This window comes from Galendromus occidentalis, unplaced genomic scaffold (genome assembly GCF_000255335.2).
Source record: "Galendromus occidentalis unplaced genomic scaffold, Mocc_1.1 scf7180000077477, whole genome shotgun sequence".
NCBI lineage: Eukaryota > Metazoa > Arthropoda > Arachnida > Mesostigmata > Phytoseiidae > Galendromus > Galendromus occidentalis.
Window position 1 is genome coordinate 1,358,934 of NW_003805465.1, and position 16,828 is coordinate 1,375,761.

The window sequence follows — 16,828 nt, forward strand, 5'->3', positions numbered from 1 at the left end:
ATGATGAAGTCGTTCTTTACAGATATATTTACATGAGAGTGGATTGATGAAAGAATCTTCCGCTCGTCGATCTCGGCAGCTTGCTAATTACAGTAAAAAGAGTGTCAGACATTCGTCGCGGTCTTCAAATGGAGGCGAGAGCATACAATTACGAGATGGACGATTGGTCTACCTAGTATTCGCTTTTTCACAATCACGGACATCAACCGATTTAGAGTCACCGTCGATAGACACTATAGGAATCCGTATTTATATATTGATCCTTACGTTTACATAGTATGTACAAATTGCGCAGTCAGAAATGTGCATCCGGTGCGGAAGCTAACACAATAAAGTAGTTAACCGCTGCTCGAGGTCAAGCTGAATTCTATGCAGACTCTGCTTGGGATCCACAAACGAGAGCGATCTGCTTGCCAGATTCCCGTGTGTTCTAATTGCAGAAGTTCTCTGGATTCGACGAGATAGCCAGAAAATCATTATCGATGTCGCTACGAATAAGTCTCACGCTTGAACGTCTCAGCGTGACAATACCCTCGAGGATCTCTAATGACCAGCTTCGCGCCAAGACTGCTATGGAATTATGTACATTCTGCCCGTTCTCTGCTTCATGTCCCCGTTGCATTCGATTTCCCAGCCGTGCGATCTATCATTCAAGCTACGCCATTGAACTTGTCTATCCGATAAATTGCTTCTCTGACATACATCACGAATAGTGTTGATGGCATCCACATTGATGCGTGGGCCGACCCGCTCTCCACAGCTTGGAAAAATTCTGAAAGGAATAGCACCGACGTTAGCGAAGAACATAATGCGTTTCTGTGAGACATTTAGGAGCACAGTTTGTCGGGGAGCGCTCAGGGAACCTCTCCGAATGAATCGGATCTACCACTGAATATCCATCGATAGCCGTCGACCCCCGCCCCTCCGCGATGGAACAACCCGCGCCAGAGGACGAGTCGAAAACCGATGTAGAGTGAGAAAGAGAACGTACCTTGGTTGTTGGACTCGTTGGTCAGGTTCTCGGCCTGGGTCCAGAGATCAGCTGCTCGAATCAAGAAGGAATTTCGCTGATGATATTTGTGAACCTGGAAAAGTGGGAACGTCGATTGAGATGATGCGATTAATGCAATTCCGGCCGCGGGTTGTCGCCCGTCGGCATCGAGGATACCGTTCTCACGAGCTAAGATACTCACGTTGGCTACAAGATCAGCGTTGAGTGTGATTGTTTTCGGCTGCGAGATCAAAGCCACGTCCTGACGAATACCGTTGTCCCGATTGTTCGGCACCCCCGAAGAGGCGCTGCTTTGCGAGCCAGCCGGAGAGACCGTCGTTCCGTTGGGGGTTGACTGTTCGTTGCTGTTGTGTTTTCCAGTGACCGGGATACGGAGAAACTCCTGTTGACTGCTCAATAGACGATCCCTAGAATACGAAAAGAACGTCAGACCGTCTCTCATACACACAATCGAGATTGCCTGCTCTTCAGAGTCTCTCGCCCTCCGGCCGACGATTGGAGAGCGATACATACCTCGATTCCTTGTCTCGATTGTAGACGTGGTAGATCCGATAGCAAAGGAAAGCTTGCACTTTCAGGCATAGAATCGCTAACCGGCACTCCTGAGAGCCACCCGGAGGTGCCTTCTGCAATCCTTGGTTGAAAGTGTGCTTCACCAGCCCCAGAGTGTCTTGGAACATCTTCACCGCAGCTGAAGATTCGGGACGAGCTAGCTCCATGGAGTCGCCTGGAAATTGAAATAAGGGAGAATGAAGTCTCGGTTCGAGCCCGTTGCTGGAATCGCAAGAGAAAGATCGATTTCGAAGAAGATGACACTCACCACCTAGGAGGAAGCAAGCCGCGGACCGAAGATATTTCTTGGCTTTCGTGGCGTTCGTCGACTCCGAGTCTCCTCCGTGTTTGAGAGCTTTCGCTTCCTCGATGAAGGTATCGTACTTGACCCGCTTCGCTTCTCGCGCCATCCGCTCGGCGGCATCAGAGAGCGTCATGCCCCAATCGAAACGATTAGTGGCAAGGTGGTGCTTGTACAGAGCGTAGGCCTCCCGTTCGTGCCTCGGGGTCTCGTCCTTGAGTTCTTGCTTGACTTCCCGACGATCTTCCTTCGTCGTCCGGCTGACGGCGTCGCCCGTCCCTGCGGACGCTGTCGAGGGTCCTGCGAGCGGTTTTCGTTCCTCCCGACTTCGTTTTTCCTCGGGCGCAGTTCGCCGCTTCTCTTCCTTTCGTGCACTAGTCGATTCCTTCTCTCGTCGTGCCGTCGCATCGATGTCAGCCTTGCCCCGATCGCGTTTCTCACTGATTCTCTTCCGTGACGCTTGTGGTTCTTCTTTGAGTTTCTTAGCCTTCTCTTCGGGACTCTGGTGCCTCTTTCTCGAACTACTGCTACTACTGATGCTTTCTATGCTCATCGGGGAATCGCACCGTCGCTCCTCGCCGTTCTTGTTGGCTTGCGCGTCTTTGGACTCCTCGACGCTGAGCTTCGTTGGTGCGGTCGACTCGGAACGGCTCGGCTTGACGTCGAAATGGGCAGCGGAATTGTTCGCGCTTACCTGATTGGAACTATTATCACATTTGGACCCTTGGAGCGGTCTTCGTTTCAAAAGACTCAGAGGAATTCTGACCATCAACGACGACGCGTCGTCTGCGGTTTTCCGTCGTTTCTGCTGACTTTCCTCGACGGAGACACCATTGCTTGCTTCGTGCTGATTCTGTGGCATCGGGGATACCCGAGAGGCGTTGAGTTTGCGCACGGCCGAGGCCTTCGCCACAGAGGGGCCCTCGGAGTCCGGGGTGGCCGAACTCCTCGTATGCCGACCCACGGGCGCGGCGCGCCGCTTTTCCGCCGACGACGACGGCTCCGTAGACGACTCCTTCCCGTGATCCGAGCCACTGAGGCCTCGCTTCCTGCGATGTTCACTGCGGGTATCGCGGGCCGTCTTGCTCGGCGTTGCATCGCACGAAGGCGTCGGACTCCTCCGGGGTGAGCTCTTCATCGGAGACTTGACGCTGCTCGCGACAGAATTGGGAGTTGCTCCTGGCATGAAAGCGGCCAAGCTCCACGAAGCCTTGCTCTCTTCGGCGTTCGTGTCGTCCGAAGCGGACAAAGGCGATTCAATGGATTGGCCTTCGGCGGAGTTCGGAGGCTGAACCTGCAGTTGAGGCACTCTCTGCTGTGGGAACAGGCTTGGTACTCCGCTATCTCCGAAATGATTGCTCTTATCGGGGAACTTCTCGGCTGTAGCGAAAGATTTGTCTGGAAAAAAGAATTTCGCCTAAGTAAGACATTCCTGAAAGATGCAGATTCCAAAGGAATATCCTCCATAGCCATGGACGGGAAAAATATTCAAAGCGAGGTCCATTCGAGGTAAAAGTGTCGAGATGGGGAAATGCTTACCGAAGGTTGCGTTCATGCGCATCGATTTTTGCTCAACGTCTGAGTCCTGACTGTCCTCCTGCGAGGCGCTCTCGTGGTCGTCGTCCTCATCGCTCTCAGAGCTGTCCGAAGACAGACAAGATGGCTGGTTGTTCGGCACTGAAGTATCCAGAGGTTTCCTACTGGAGACAAAGGAAGTCGTGAATAAGACCGTTCCAGGGTCATCTCGGGTCCGCCCCCGTCGTACTCGAAACCGTAGAAAACGCGATCAGAAACTTACTTGTTCACAATTGCGGGAGCCGTCGTTACAACTGGTGCGTTCATTGGGACCGCCTGGTGCTGCTGCTGCTGCGAAGTCATCGCGAGTGGCTGACTGTGTAACCTTTGGTTTGGATTTGAGGATGCGGTCATACTTGAAGTTGTTGTCGTCGTCGTTAGAGGCGCGTTGAGTATCGTTGCCGTTGTGGTCACGTCCCTCTGAGGACTGCTCATAGGGCTCAATGCGACCGGAGGTGGCTCGATCGGCATGACCGGCAGACCTCCGATGCCCAGCGTGTTGGAGAAGGTGGGCATGTCGTTGGCTGTCGCTGCCACCGGAGCCGATGTCGTCGACAAGTTCCGCAGCTTGTCTTCTCGGCCGTCCTTGCGTTTCGGCTCGCGTCTGTCGATCTCATCGAAGTTCGGAAGAAGTGGCGGAACTTTCATCTCTTTCAATACTTCCTCGATACGGCTGAGGTCAGTCGTCGACGCTAGCGCGTCATTTCCGTCATTATTATTAATGGTGTTGTTATTATTGCTGGCGGGTTTGGGCGCAACACTCTTGAAAGGAGGCACCGTGCCCTTCTTGGCGGGAAGATCCTGGCTCACTGGTTTCGTGGAGGCAGCCGGGTCAAACGCGATGTGACTCTTCCGGGCCGCTGCCGTCATCACGGGAGGTTTCGAGTAGTTAGGAGCCTGACTAATAGCAACCTGTTTGGGATTTTGTTGAGAGTGAAGCCCCCTGAGTGGCGATGCCACACCGTTCGACTGCCTCTGTGCAGGACGGTTATCTGTCGGGGGTTGGGTTGCCCCAACTCCGGCCTGTTGGGGCCTTCGGGCTGGCTGCGGGGCTTGAGGCGGATGCTGCGCAGGCTGGGCTGGCGAGAAATGCGGAGTCGGACCGTGCGGTAGCGGACCGTGGGGCGATCCTTGGTAGATCTTCGACAGGTTCTGATAATCGCCGAGAACGTTCTTCACCATGACCGAAGTCGCATCTTCCTGCTCCACCTGGATTGGGGGGAAAACATCGGGAGTCAGAGTTGACATCACAGACACTTAGGCTGAGATCCGAGATCACGAGCGAAATTCGACAGTTCAATGCGATCGAAAGACTTACCTTCACAGGCGCTGCGAAGAGGCCGGGGTTCAGCGTTGAATGAGGTAGTAGCACAGAGTTTCGGGTCGGACGGTTCTGAGTGCCGTTGCCGGGCAGAACGCCCGACTTGGCTCCCATTTTCTGACGCTCCCTCGCGGCCTCCCGCTTGAGAGCCTCACGGTCCTCCATGCTGTGGAACATAGTTCGAGTTTATCACTGGTCCTATGCTCTTCTGACTTCGTAAACCGGTGTTCGGAAGTTTTGTTACTACTCGATTAAGAAGCAACGATGACGCATCACCCTCACCCAGCCCCCTCCCCTCAGAGGCGATCGAGGTTGATTTCGGATTCGGAGGGGTGATAGGGTGGTCTCGAGACGATCTGATGTGTGAAGAATTCCGAAATTCTACCCATCCAGATCGCGGCGGGTAATAAAGGCTCTAGAGCGCTCAGCGCTCTCGCTTGATGGGTTCGTCCCGGAAACATTGATTGACTCCGCGAACCCCGCGAGCGATTGGAATGTTTTCAGCCAATTTCGAAATTAGAGACTTCTCGTGTGGTATTCCTACGATCTTCCTATAGTATTCCGATCTTTCTATTACTCTGTGCACCTTTCTCGAAACGTGTACCATGGGGCGATGTTCACCGAGATAAGAGCATCACGAACTTTTTGGAAAAAAGATCCGTACCTCAATATGCAACGATCTCCATCTAGAATTTAGCTGTGAGCGAGGCGGAATTCGACTCGGCAGAATTATTTCCTCCTGAACATGGAACCGATTCTCATGTGAAAACGAAGCGAAATAATAAGAGAAAATGTGTGGAGCCACAAAATGCTGATTTCTGTCTAGCGCCGCGTCGTCTGGTCCAGTGATCCCCGAACTTCCTCTCCCGTGGAGCTCCTGAGGGGGTCCGCAGGGGATCAGCGGATCACCACAGTGCCGTTCTCTGAGCTATTCCAAGATGCGTATTCTTCTAACAACGCGAAACCATATATTGCCATCGATGAAGGTACAAATGATGCATTGGAACACAGGAATAAAAGAAAATAGCAGACTCATAGGAGGCTCGCGGAACCCAGCTAGGGAAACACTGGTCTAGCCTCTCGCACGAGCCTCCGATAGTGAAGATCATCGCGAAGCCCATCCGACGTGCGACGGAATGATGAGTCCAAAACGATATTCTGAAGTGTCAAGTCTCTTTCGGAGTCCGGATCCACTTTCAGAGAGTTCCCCAGGAAGTCGGAACTGAAGAGCGGCTCCGAGAACTCAGGAGCGTGACAGAGCGTAGATGATGTCACTTTTGACGCAATGTCCTGAGTCCTGACTCCGGTTCTTAGAAAGCACCATATTCTACCCATTTCGATTGCCGAAGGCACATTATTCTCGTCCGCCACGGAAAATGCAAGGCCGGAGACTCCATCTTATCTTCGGTGGAGGGATACGAACCCTGACTGCTGTTCAAGGGCAAAGTTCAGAGGACCGAACCACGCGCTCCCAGTTCGAGCCAACTCGAAACACACAGGGAGGAACGAGAATCTTCTCAGTCGAGTTCTACCCAGCCAAACTAAGATCCCGCACTCAATTGCCTTCCCCATACGTCTCTCGTCCGACTAGGGAGAGATTCACGGATGAACTTCTTCCGATTCCGGAAAGACGCTCTGCAGACGGGGCATGGGACTCGGAATTCCGCTCGAGTCGTCGTTCACCATGGGTCTTCGAGCACGAGAGGAGTGTGAATTCATAATGAGGCTCTCATCGCCTCCGGGGCGAGCGGATGCAGATCTCATTGAATTCTTCAGCAGAGCGCTCAGATCGAAGACGGTGTGTTTCCGACCGATACTGCCCGCCTCCTAACGCCTAGCGGCAGAAGAAGCAGATGCATGACCGTTATGGAATGAGATACCCTCAATGAGTAATCTCGAATGAAATCGCGCGTCTACCCACGAGAAGTCTTCGCGAGTTTCGAAGAGCCAACTCGGAATCATATGACTCACGGGATGCAAATCCTCACGGCACCTCATCGCCATCTCCCGATCTTCGCGTTGAGGAGTCGACGATCCTCGAGCCGAGATCGTTCGAGCCAAAAAGCTTCTCGGAGCCCAGATGGGACCCACGTAATGAAAAGTTGACTATTCGTACTACCCTGCGCGATACGCAATCGAAAGAACCGATGTCGCAGCTCGAGGTGCTCTGGACCTCTCACAAGCATGCTTCAGGAGATCGGTCATCTCCAGGAAAGTCATACTATGGTTCCTAAATTGCATCCGTGATTCAGGACCACTACGCAAAGTTGCCGGCCCCCGATCGCCGACCGCGAAACTGTTGAGACGTTTCGCAACTCGTCCGAAGCGATAGCTTAAACTTGCTCGCGATATTCTCCGGAATTGTGAATACCAGGAGATGAATGAGGACCCGCACTATCGCGGAAAGACTCCGCCAGAATGTTCTTGGCTCCTCGAATGCTGCCTTTCCACTATCGAATCCAAAGAATGGTATTCATTTACCTTAAGGGTTTCCCTGGGGCACGGACACTCATCTTCGACTGAATGGGGGCGTTCGGTGAACTCTGGTATTCGCCCCGGCGGCAGAACGAGTTAATCATCGGGGTCTCCTGAACACACACCCGACGCTAATCAAAATGTTGGATAACCTGCGTAGGTTTCAAAGAACTCGCAGATACCGTTGATCTTCAGCTGAGATCTACCGAGTACCGTGGAGCTAGCTCCGCAGTCTTCGAAGACCAACTGAATTCTGCGCGAGTCTGTCGGCGGTGAACTTCGGCGCTCAAGCGCTGAGTTCTCTGGCGGGTGGGTAGTATGTAACAGAGACCGCATCACATCATCCCCGGAATCTCGCCAGGCGATACTGCGGGGCTAGCTCGAATGTGAGTACCAAGCTTGGCGCGACCGTCGCTCCGAATAGCCGGCTTGTCAGAAGATCGCTCGAGACCAAAATCGCATTCATGGGCTCAATTAAGGATGCACAACGCTTAGAAAGAGAACTTCGATCTTGAAAATTACTCCGGATTACTGTCGCCGAGCAGAAAAAAGCAAATCCAGCGTGAAAGGCGAGCCTCATCCATTTTGACAAACGATACATTCGCGATTTCGAGTCGTTCAAGAGCCACCTGACTTCGCACAACAAACAATTCGGAACGGCACCGTAACTTTCGGTGAGGGTTCGAAGTACGTATGACTAGGCGCAGCTGTTTGTGAGACGTGCACGTTGTCTCCCTATGCCTCGCTGCTCATCGGCAGCATGTGAACTACTCGCGAAGAATCTCTTGATTCGCCGGGAAAAATAGTGTTTGAATGTACTTACATAGTGCTTGAGGTGGTCGTTAGCCGTCCTGCCATGGAGCCGCGGGCTGAGGTCAAATCACATCCTATCCGGGCATAATGCGACAGCTCGTCGACCTGCTGATTGACTCTCGAGGATCGTTGCTGCACGATTCCCACCGAACTTCACCAAAATGCTCCCTTCCGTCCTCTTGGAAAAACCTCACACTTAGCACGGGACGCTGTCGAAGTTCTTCTGCCCGGGTTTTCTTCCCGGAGCGCTCGTGCAGTTCGGCGCAGTTAGTTGTCGTCTTCGGTGAGTGTTTGCAGTGATTTCCACTCCCTTCGAGATTATATGCCGGGATATCGGCTCACAGGCTCGTCGCTCGTCGAAGTTGAAATCCTCGATTGCTATCGAACCTCTCGGCCTCCTGTTCGCAGTTGAAGTTCCGTGTTACTTACGACAGGCTCACGATGTATCAACGAATCGAGTGACTGTCGCAGCCAGCCGGCTGAGTCTGGCAGCTACGAAAGCAGCAGCGGGCTAGAGGGCGGGAAGGCCTACAGCGAGGCGACCGGATAGTCCGGCGGCGAAGTAGCCAGTCAGAATGGCAGGCAGACAGGCGAGCGGGTGGCGACGGGCAGGAAGACAGCAGGAAGGTAAGCAACCGAAAGCCAAAGATGCTCCGGTCTTTTTGCTGCTCGCTTCACGCTTCTCAATAGCTCGAATCTCGGTGTCGTCGTCGTCGTTGTCGCCGTCGTGCAAAGATCGTTGATGGTGAGGCCGATGGTGCAATGACGCTAGAGTTGCGACGAGTCGATCCGCCCAGTAAAACCAGCCACCATCATCAGCACCACGCACCAACAAGGACAACAGTGATAACAATAACAACAACAACAATAATCACGATCCTCGGATTCAACAAATCAAAATTAACAACAACAGCCACGCTCGCCTTCAATGAGGGTCCTGGAGCTCTGCGATGAGTTATGGAGTCGATATATGCCCCTCAGTAGAAGTGTCGGGGGACCTTCAGTTTGACAGTTTTCACCCCGGAGCCGCTGCGATACCGTCGCGGTACAGCCCAATGGTGAAATCATACGTGCTCGCGAGAGAAGCAGCGTCTTTCCCTCTCACTCTCTGTCACTCTGCGATGCTATCGAGGATGACAACAGGATTTAGCTGCGGCTGAATTCAAGAATTCCAGCGCGCTTCAACATCTGCTGAGAGCTACAACATCAGCAAAGCCGAGAAGCAGCGCGTGCCCCGATGGTCGCAGTAGAAGTTGATCTCGTGCGACGGGAGCGACGTAATTACCGACAGGAGAGATCACCAGCAACACAAATGCCGGCCCGAAAGACTTCAAGGAGACCGTTCGCAGGAGCCTGCTCCACCTGCCCTGCTGTTTGCACCAAGCCTCGAGAAAGCTACGCGCTCGCTCCTCCCCGAACGAGCTTCTGTTGGACCCACGCCTAGGGTTCGAACCGAAAACTGATCTCTTTATCAGCTGTTGTTGACGACTAGTCCGGTGCCGTTGTCCCTCTATTCGGGCAGACTACCGTGAGTCGCAGTCAGTCGGTCAGTTTGACGGCTGCTGCTGCTGCATTGGCAGTAACGAGATCGACAATATCAACGTCCTGATTTTGTTGTTGGCCGGGAGTAGACACACTGTTGCCGGTCGTCCTCTCGACTTGACGCGGCGCTGCGAGGGTATTCACAAACCTGACACAAACTGTTTGGAAATTATCCCACCGAAGAAACACGGACCGAGACCGAGTTACCGTGTATGTTGTTGTTGTTGCTGATTATCAGTTATGGCGAAACGCAGTAACGAATGGGCGCCAGTCAATCATTCGCCTCCTTGGTTGACGGTTGGCGTTCGTTTCAGTCCGTCACTCCTCCTATCAGAGGATCGACCCTGATCGACACTTCTTGGAGACCAGCAGCCGATACGAAGCTCGCCGGATTCGAACGGCATTCACGTCAAGCTCCTAAAATTGCCGAGTGTCCTGCTGCGGTTGGCTTTTCAGCGGGAGGTTTCTTGCCCGAGCCGATGCCGAGTCGCAGGGTCAGTCGAGCGCTCGTCGTTCAATAGGATCTTCGGTTTTCCGAAGATCAGTCAGCTCGTACGATCGTGCGAGGACGATGGACGGATCACCGAGGCTCTGCACGAGAAGATTCACCTCGAACGTCGTCGGTGACGGCCTTGAAAATTCACGGAAGACAAATCGAGAACGAAGCGGGGACGGTCGATCGCAGGTCGGGCTATCGAACCGGATTATCCGTGCAATAGGTCACTGATTCAGTTCGCCAATCAGGTCGTCAGTCACTTGTTCGGTCGGTCGTTTAGTCAGTCTATCAGTCAGACAGTAGTCAGTCAATTCCAAGACACGCCGCTGCCGCCGCCTTGTCGATTACTTGCGGCCTTTTACGCACGTTTCTGTTCTACAAGTCCCCGTCGTGCAAGCAGCGTGAGTGCGTGCATGCGTGCTTTGTTCTTCGATCATTAATGCCAACACCAACACCACCAGCAGCACCACCACAACAACAACGCCGAAATTGCTGCTTGCTGCTGCGACTGCTGTGGCCTCAATTTTCACTCAAGCAGCACACACACACACACGCAGCAGACCGACAGACGAACTAGCGGACGGACGACCAATAGACCGACAGACCGATGCACACACAGCCCGACACACATGTACACACACGCACTAGCGCCACTACACACATCCATGAGCGGCGGCTTATAGTACTTCTCGCGAGTTTACGAATTGCAGGGGGGAGCGAGAACGTTTCAAAGGAGACGACTTCCTCCAAAAAACGAGAGGGAACGAAAGAGAATATATTCCCCGAGTATCCCTATGCGGCGGAACACTCAGATGTGCGGTGCTACTGTCGTCTGTCGTCGTCTTCATCGGTACCTAGGTGTTCTACGTCATTTGACCGCGAAGCAAGATGAGAGCCCTCATAAGGTTGTAAACAAAGCCCAGTTATATTGATGGATGCATCCCCCTCTGTATGAGCGGGCGCTCAGAGAGGCGACGGCGTGAGATAGTCCGTGCGCTGTGTTGGCCGGGAGAATTCATGGCGCGGCGATTCAGCTCCCGGGGGCTGGGGACCGGAACGTTTGAAGACAAGAAGAAATCGCGCTCATTGTTCCGTGAAAAAAGTCGCGCCCAAGGACAGCGGTGAGAAACGCGACTTCCGGAGTCCAACGTCCAGCCTGGTGTATTGTAGTCCCCCCTGATGAAATAGCGGAACTAACGACAGAACGCGGGAACTGCTCTCGGGAAATACCGCTTCATATTTTTCCTATCATCGACGAACGCCACTAGGAATATTCGCTCTCTATCGTTCTGCCTGCAACTTGACTCACGCCTTCATCTTCAGGCTAGAGATTCCAAGGCGTACTTCGGTACGCGAGTACGTATGCCGGAGAGTGCGTGCAATAGAAAGTACCGTCTAGTCTCTGGGAAAGTCGTACAAGAAATGCGCGGTTTGGGATTCAACAAACATGGAATCTGTCGATGTAACGATGATTTTTGCTGGAAATATGAACTTAATCGGGCGCTCCCTCGCTCCATTTTCCTGTTCCGATATCCAGTCGCTTCGGGTCACGGCATAAATCAGAGATCGCGCTTGGGTAACGACGAATCACGACGAATGACAGAATGTAGGCTTGATCCTCGGTCATTCTGGAGTGGTCTAGGACCTAGACTCCAGGTTCTTGCGATGCCAGGATCTTCGATAGCTTGTCTAGACTCTAGAGGGAACTTCAAGCTCCCCCGATGCGGCTCCAGAAGTTTCTCCGCCATGGCCGCCTCGGGAGGCGACCTCCGACGCAAGATCCGAGCCCTTCTCATTCGACTCCCCCATTGGCGCGGTAGTCTTTGGCATCGACTTTGCGAATGCTTCTCCCTCTACCTCATTGGTGACGGCGAGTGTTGCCCGTCGAGAGTTCCAAGTACATGCAGAGGAAGTCTAAGGATTCTCAGCGCGGTTAGTGCATATGTTCAATCCTCCGTTCGAAGTTGAGCTGACTCTGACCACGATTTCAGACGGAACTCATCGTTTCCCCCATACGACCGATATTGATCAGGCCAATATGTTCAACTCGTCAGGTTCATAGATCAAATGGACGCCTCCCTCGCGGCTTCGAACGGGCTTAGTCGCAGGTCGCAGCGGCTCACTGACAATCGGATTTCTGTAAGAACCGTTCTGAAGAGACTCGTGGAAGCCGCGGCGGTGAGTTTTACTTAGGCTGGGGGTGCAGGAGAGTTGCGCAACTTCATCAAGAGAGGGGTAACGTCGTGCTTGACATGATCGAGCTCATTGTATGTGGGAACGAAGTCCGGATCTATGCGGCTAATAAGAGCCGAAAACATGCTCGTCAGCGGCTCGGCGATACCACGCCCGGGTGCGATATCGAAGTTTTGGCTGCGGAGGGAGATATCGATCTCGGAATCGTCGAATCTCGGGTCCTTGAGAAAAGTCACCAGTCATCCCCAAGATTGACTAATGGAGACGACCCCAAGCCCGAGCATAATCGTAGAGTATCACAGGACGAGGAGGCGATAAACATGGAAATGAATAAAATAAGATCGGACGAATATCGTAGCAATCGGAATTGATTTGTATGGGAATCCCGCAGGAGGACAAAAGCCGAAGGCGAAAGTAGTCGACTCCCGGCCGCGTGCTGCGGCATCATTCTACTCGGGGCGCTGCCACAGCTCCGGCTATATCGATGCTCCGGTACACAGGTTTTGAGGGTGAGGGTGTTCCAACCCTATCGGTTCTATCACTCAATTATCACACTCCAGCCTGTTGGGTGAACAAGGACAGATCGGAGCGCCCTGAGTTAGCTGTCATGTCTTCCTTTATGATCACACGTTTTTACCATCGATAGTTCCGTGGGATCCCGACAATCGTAAAAACCTACCACGCTCCGGTGTCTTGTAGGTCATATGAAACTTCGACAGGGTGAAGCTCCTTACGGATTGGGCTCGCTTAGCCCTTCGGGAATCACATTCATAGCGAGCAGGAAGCGGACTGGATGGTCAGACTCAAATCGGAGCAGTTTGCTCTCGATTCAGGAAGACTCTCTGCAAGGCACGTGCGTCTACCTGGGATTCCGAAGTCTGTCTTCTCGTGACCATGGCCCAGAAAGCCCATCGATGCGACCAGATAAGATTCGGTGCTTCCGACAGTTATTTGGCGTTTTAAGGCGTCGAAGTTTCGCAGCTCTGACATCCTAATCTGTAGAACCACTCGTGATGCATCACCTCTAATGGCCGGTCAAGAGATTGCTTCGGCCTACCCTCTTCGATGTCCAGAGCCCAAAGATCGCAACATCCGGTCGGTGTGCTCTTCGACCCGGAAACCCAAGGGAATTCGCTCAGCGTGCCCGGCATGTACTACATAGTCGGTGAGCTGATCAGAAGCCGAAGAAGTCCGAAATGATAACAGACAATAGATCGCTACGGATCTCCTGGATCTCACGACATCGTATATGCGGTTCTGGATCTTGGCTCTCATTTCTTCTTCTGCGCGTCTGCCGATTGAATCATTCTCATACGGTGTTGTTCCACTCGAGCCGGAATCATGCCGGTATGGTACACTCGGCTCATGGTGGAGTCTTCATTTTCATCATAACTCACTCTTTTGGGCTGGCTGCGATCGGTCTTAACTTCGAGATGAAGCTCCCGCATCCATAATGCATCATGCGTCATCCGCGTCTTAGAAAAAATTCTCCAATGCAACCTTCCACGTACTTTTTCGGCCTGAGGCTATTGCCGGAATCTTTTTCGAGGCTCGAGTTTTTCACGGGACCTCTGGCTGCCCCCACAGTCTCATGTGATTCCTACGAATTCTCGCCATAGGACATTTGGCTGATGGGGGAAGTCCCAAAACTTGATATCTCGAGTGCTCGATATTCGAGTTTTCAATCACTGGATGTGCAAGACCCCAATGCTCATCGTCAGGTATAGGGAATACCGGCTCCCTCAAATGTCTGCTTTGAGAGTGAAAGCATTGTTCACACACGATTCGGAGTGAGTCCGTCGCCAAATCTTCCCCTACAGCTGCCAGGAAAGCACGTCACTACGAGCTCCAGGCACTCTCGATTATGTGCAAAATCGGACAAACATCGACAACGGCCACGTCAGTACTTCCATGGAGTCGTCGTTGAAGTCTTACTCCACAGTCTCGTCGCCCATCACTGATCCCTCCGCTGAACGCGCTCGCGCACAGTGAGCTTCCTAGCTTCTCTGTGTTCGAGCTCCGATTTTCTCAATTCTAGGTCCTAGCATCAAACGAGATACCTTTGCACCGATGCCAGATTCAATTTGAGCGCCCGATTCCGCTATATTCCCAAGGCAAACCAGGAGACTTTTTGAGGCTTTCCTCGGTTGGATCCTGTTCCCACGCATTGATGCCGCGATGGATCATACACAATCAATGCTTTATTCGGAAATCGTTGGCCGACTCTTGCAATTAAAAAACCTCAAGTGTAAATCGCGTTCCATTTGTTGGGATCAATTGTACACGCCGAACTACCTTCGCTTTCCAGAATTTAACATTCTTCCAACAATCGGAAATTCACCACAATTTATCGCAGTCACGCAGAAACACGAGAGTAGACGGAGCGAATTCTTCATGCCTTCCCCTGGCTACTCCACGATCATGACAGTCGGGAGTTTTCGGCAAGAGATATCTTGATAGCTATCTCCGAGGATGTCAGACGTTCAAGGAGGAACAAGAGCTCCTCATGCGCAGAGCTGCGACGACTCTTTATGAGCGATACCCCGGGAAGAACCTCTTTTTTACAATGATGGACAGAGGCAAGAGGAGTAGGATCAAGGATGAGCCCCCAATGAATTTCGAGAACAGGGTTTTTTGGGATCAGAACTACGGAGACGGCCTACCCGCACTTTCTACCATGATTTGACAAGACGTTCGGAAGTTATGAGTTTTTTCTAGCCCTGAACCACTGTGCGACGTCGGCAAGCAGAAGTTGTTCAGTCTCGGGGAAATCCACGATTGCTCCTGCTCCGTACCGTCTCGCGATGTCGCGCACCAGCTGTCCATCACACTTTTGATGAGCTCCAGTTTACTTTTCGTGTGAACGTGTCTCTTCTCTATGCCGATCACTATCTCCGAGTCCAGTATCCGGTGACGTTCCACGGCGACGTCCGAGGTCACCGGTGGGGGATCGATTCTCCTGAGCAAGTCTGAGCGCGCCTTCTTGAGCCGTTTCACAGATGCATTGCCGCTGACGCTCATTGGACTCGGCTCCAGAGTTTCGATTCTTCGCTTCCTCCAATAACGCTTGATTCCCATGGCTGACTCGGGGTTTCGCAGGGGAGAAGTAACGGGGGCTGGGATGCTTTTGAACGAGAAGGTCGCGAAAATCCAGCCAAATGTATCGCTCAAGCGGCTCGCGGCGCGCGGCACCGGAGCTCCACATGCTGGCGGCTCGCACTATCCTGATCTGCTCACCGGGATGGGACTACTTATCAGACGAAGCTCCCAAATGGCCGCGATTTATCGGCCAAAGGAAGCAGTTGAATCATTCGCGTGTACGCAGCCCGGCCGTCGTTGGGCAAGAGGTCATAGCAGATCGAATGTCCGAAACGTTCCCCAAGAACGGCGAAGAACTCTTGGAGGAGTCTTGACGCTGAGCTGGATGTACAATCGACGTAGATTCCACTATGTCAATTAATGAGATCCAAGAAGCGACGCGATGCGAATTGGATTGGCGAATGTAAATTAGAATTCGGGCTTCGTCGCAAGAGTCTGAATTCTCGATGGGGAACTTCCCCGAGTGTCTCGGTTCTGCTCCGTATACCGCAATTTCGTCGGGAATCATGACCGCACTCTATCCGCACGATCGATGTACATTCTCGGATGCTGTCGATGAGCTAGGCTTGAGTCCGTCGACTTTCTTCCGCGGCAGTACGAATCGCGACTTATCCGAAGGATCACTGTGCGCACAGGGCGTCCATCTTCGACGCAGGCAGCTGCTGACATCGTACCTGGAGCCCCCCGAGGCATGGCGATGACCGAACCGACCCGTGTATGAGGACCGCTCAATCCACCCGGCCATCCGTCGGCGTCGGTCGAGAGCAGTCGATCCCAACTATCGCTTAAATTCACACATTGAAACCTCGATTCGGTATATCAATTTCCGGTATAACCAGACTCGATGACATGAGATATTTCGGTTGGGGATTCTACTCGCGGAATCACGGGAAACCCGGACATCAGAAATTTTCTTCACCTTCCTCCGAAGATCTCTCATGAAGCTCGACTGTATATCTATCGATTGCATCGGAATCCACTCCTCAAACCCTTAGATTGAAGCCTCTGTTGCTCATGACGAGCCTGTCCCTACACAGCGGTATTCGCCTACGATTTCGATGGGGAACATGTGGCGAGGCCGGCGGAAAGTCCAGTTTCCAAATGGACATATGCGCAGACAGATGGATGCGTGCTTCGTTGGGTCGATCGCGAAACTGATGAGTGGAGCCATGACTAGAGCTAGGACTTCCGGGCGAAGATCTGGACATGCCTGAAAATGCCTTCTCGCGCTTGATTTCTGTCTTCTTGCCTATTCTCCGTACTCGATAGGCGATTTGCCTATTTTGCCGTACTACCTCCCTCGAATTCATTTTAAGCTGCTTCCAGTATAGACTCGCTAGTCCGGCCCATGATTAGTTGGAGTCCAGGGAATTACTCAGGCAGTGGGAACCATCGGTCTGTAAGCGACTGGCCGATTAAATGTCTCTATATGTTGATCCCCTCGGAGGT

General features: G+C 52.7%; 1 protein-coding gene across 1 annotated transcript; it reads right to left on the minus strand.

Moving 5' to 3' along the window:
• Positions 1–650: 650 nt before the first annotated feature.
• Positions 651–8,094, minus strand: LOC108864484 (AF4/FMR2 family member 4-like). The gene is made up of 9 exons (XM_029111973.1): positions 8,060–8,094; positions 4,759–4,927; positions 3,664–4,649; positions 3,405–3,562; positions 1,833–3,263; positions 1,526–1,739; positions 1,194–1,419; positions 992–1,085; positions 651–772 (listed from the first exon to the last, which is right to left on the minus strand). The coding sequence occupies exons 1-9, from the start codon at positions 8,092–8,094 to the stop codon at positions 651–653; spliced, it is 3,435 nt and encodes a 1,144-aa protein (XP_028967806.1).
• Between the last annotated feature and the right edge of the window lie 8,734 nt (positions 8,095–16,828).

Excerpts from the sequence above, each read along its gene's own strand:
- LOC108864484 (XM_029111973.1), bottom strand. The coding sequence starts at position 8,094 with ATGGCAGGACGGCTAACGACCACCTCAAGCACTAT. Across the intron at positions 3,264-3,404 it reads GCGCATGAACGCAACCTTCG|ACAAATCTTTCGCTACAGCC; the intron begins GTAAGCATTTCC and ends TCTTTTTTCCAG. Across the intron at positions 1,740-1,832 it reads GGCTTGCTTCCTCCTAGGTG|GCGACTCCATGGAGCTAGCT; the intron begins GTGAGTGTCATC and ends TTCAATTTCCAG.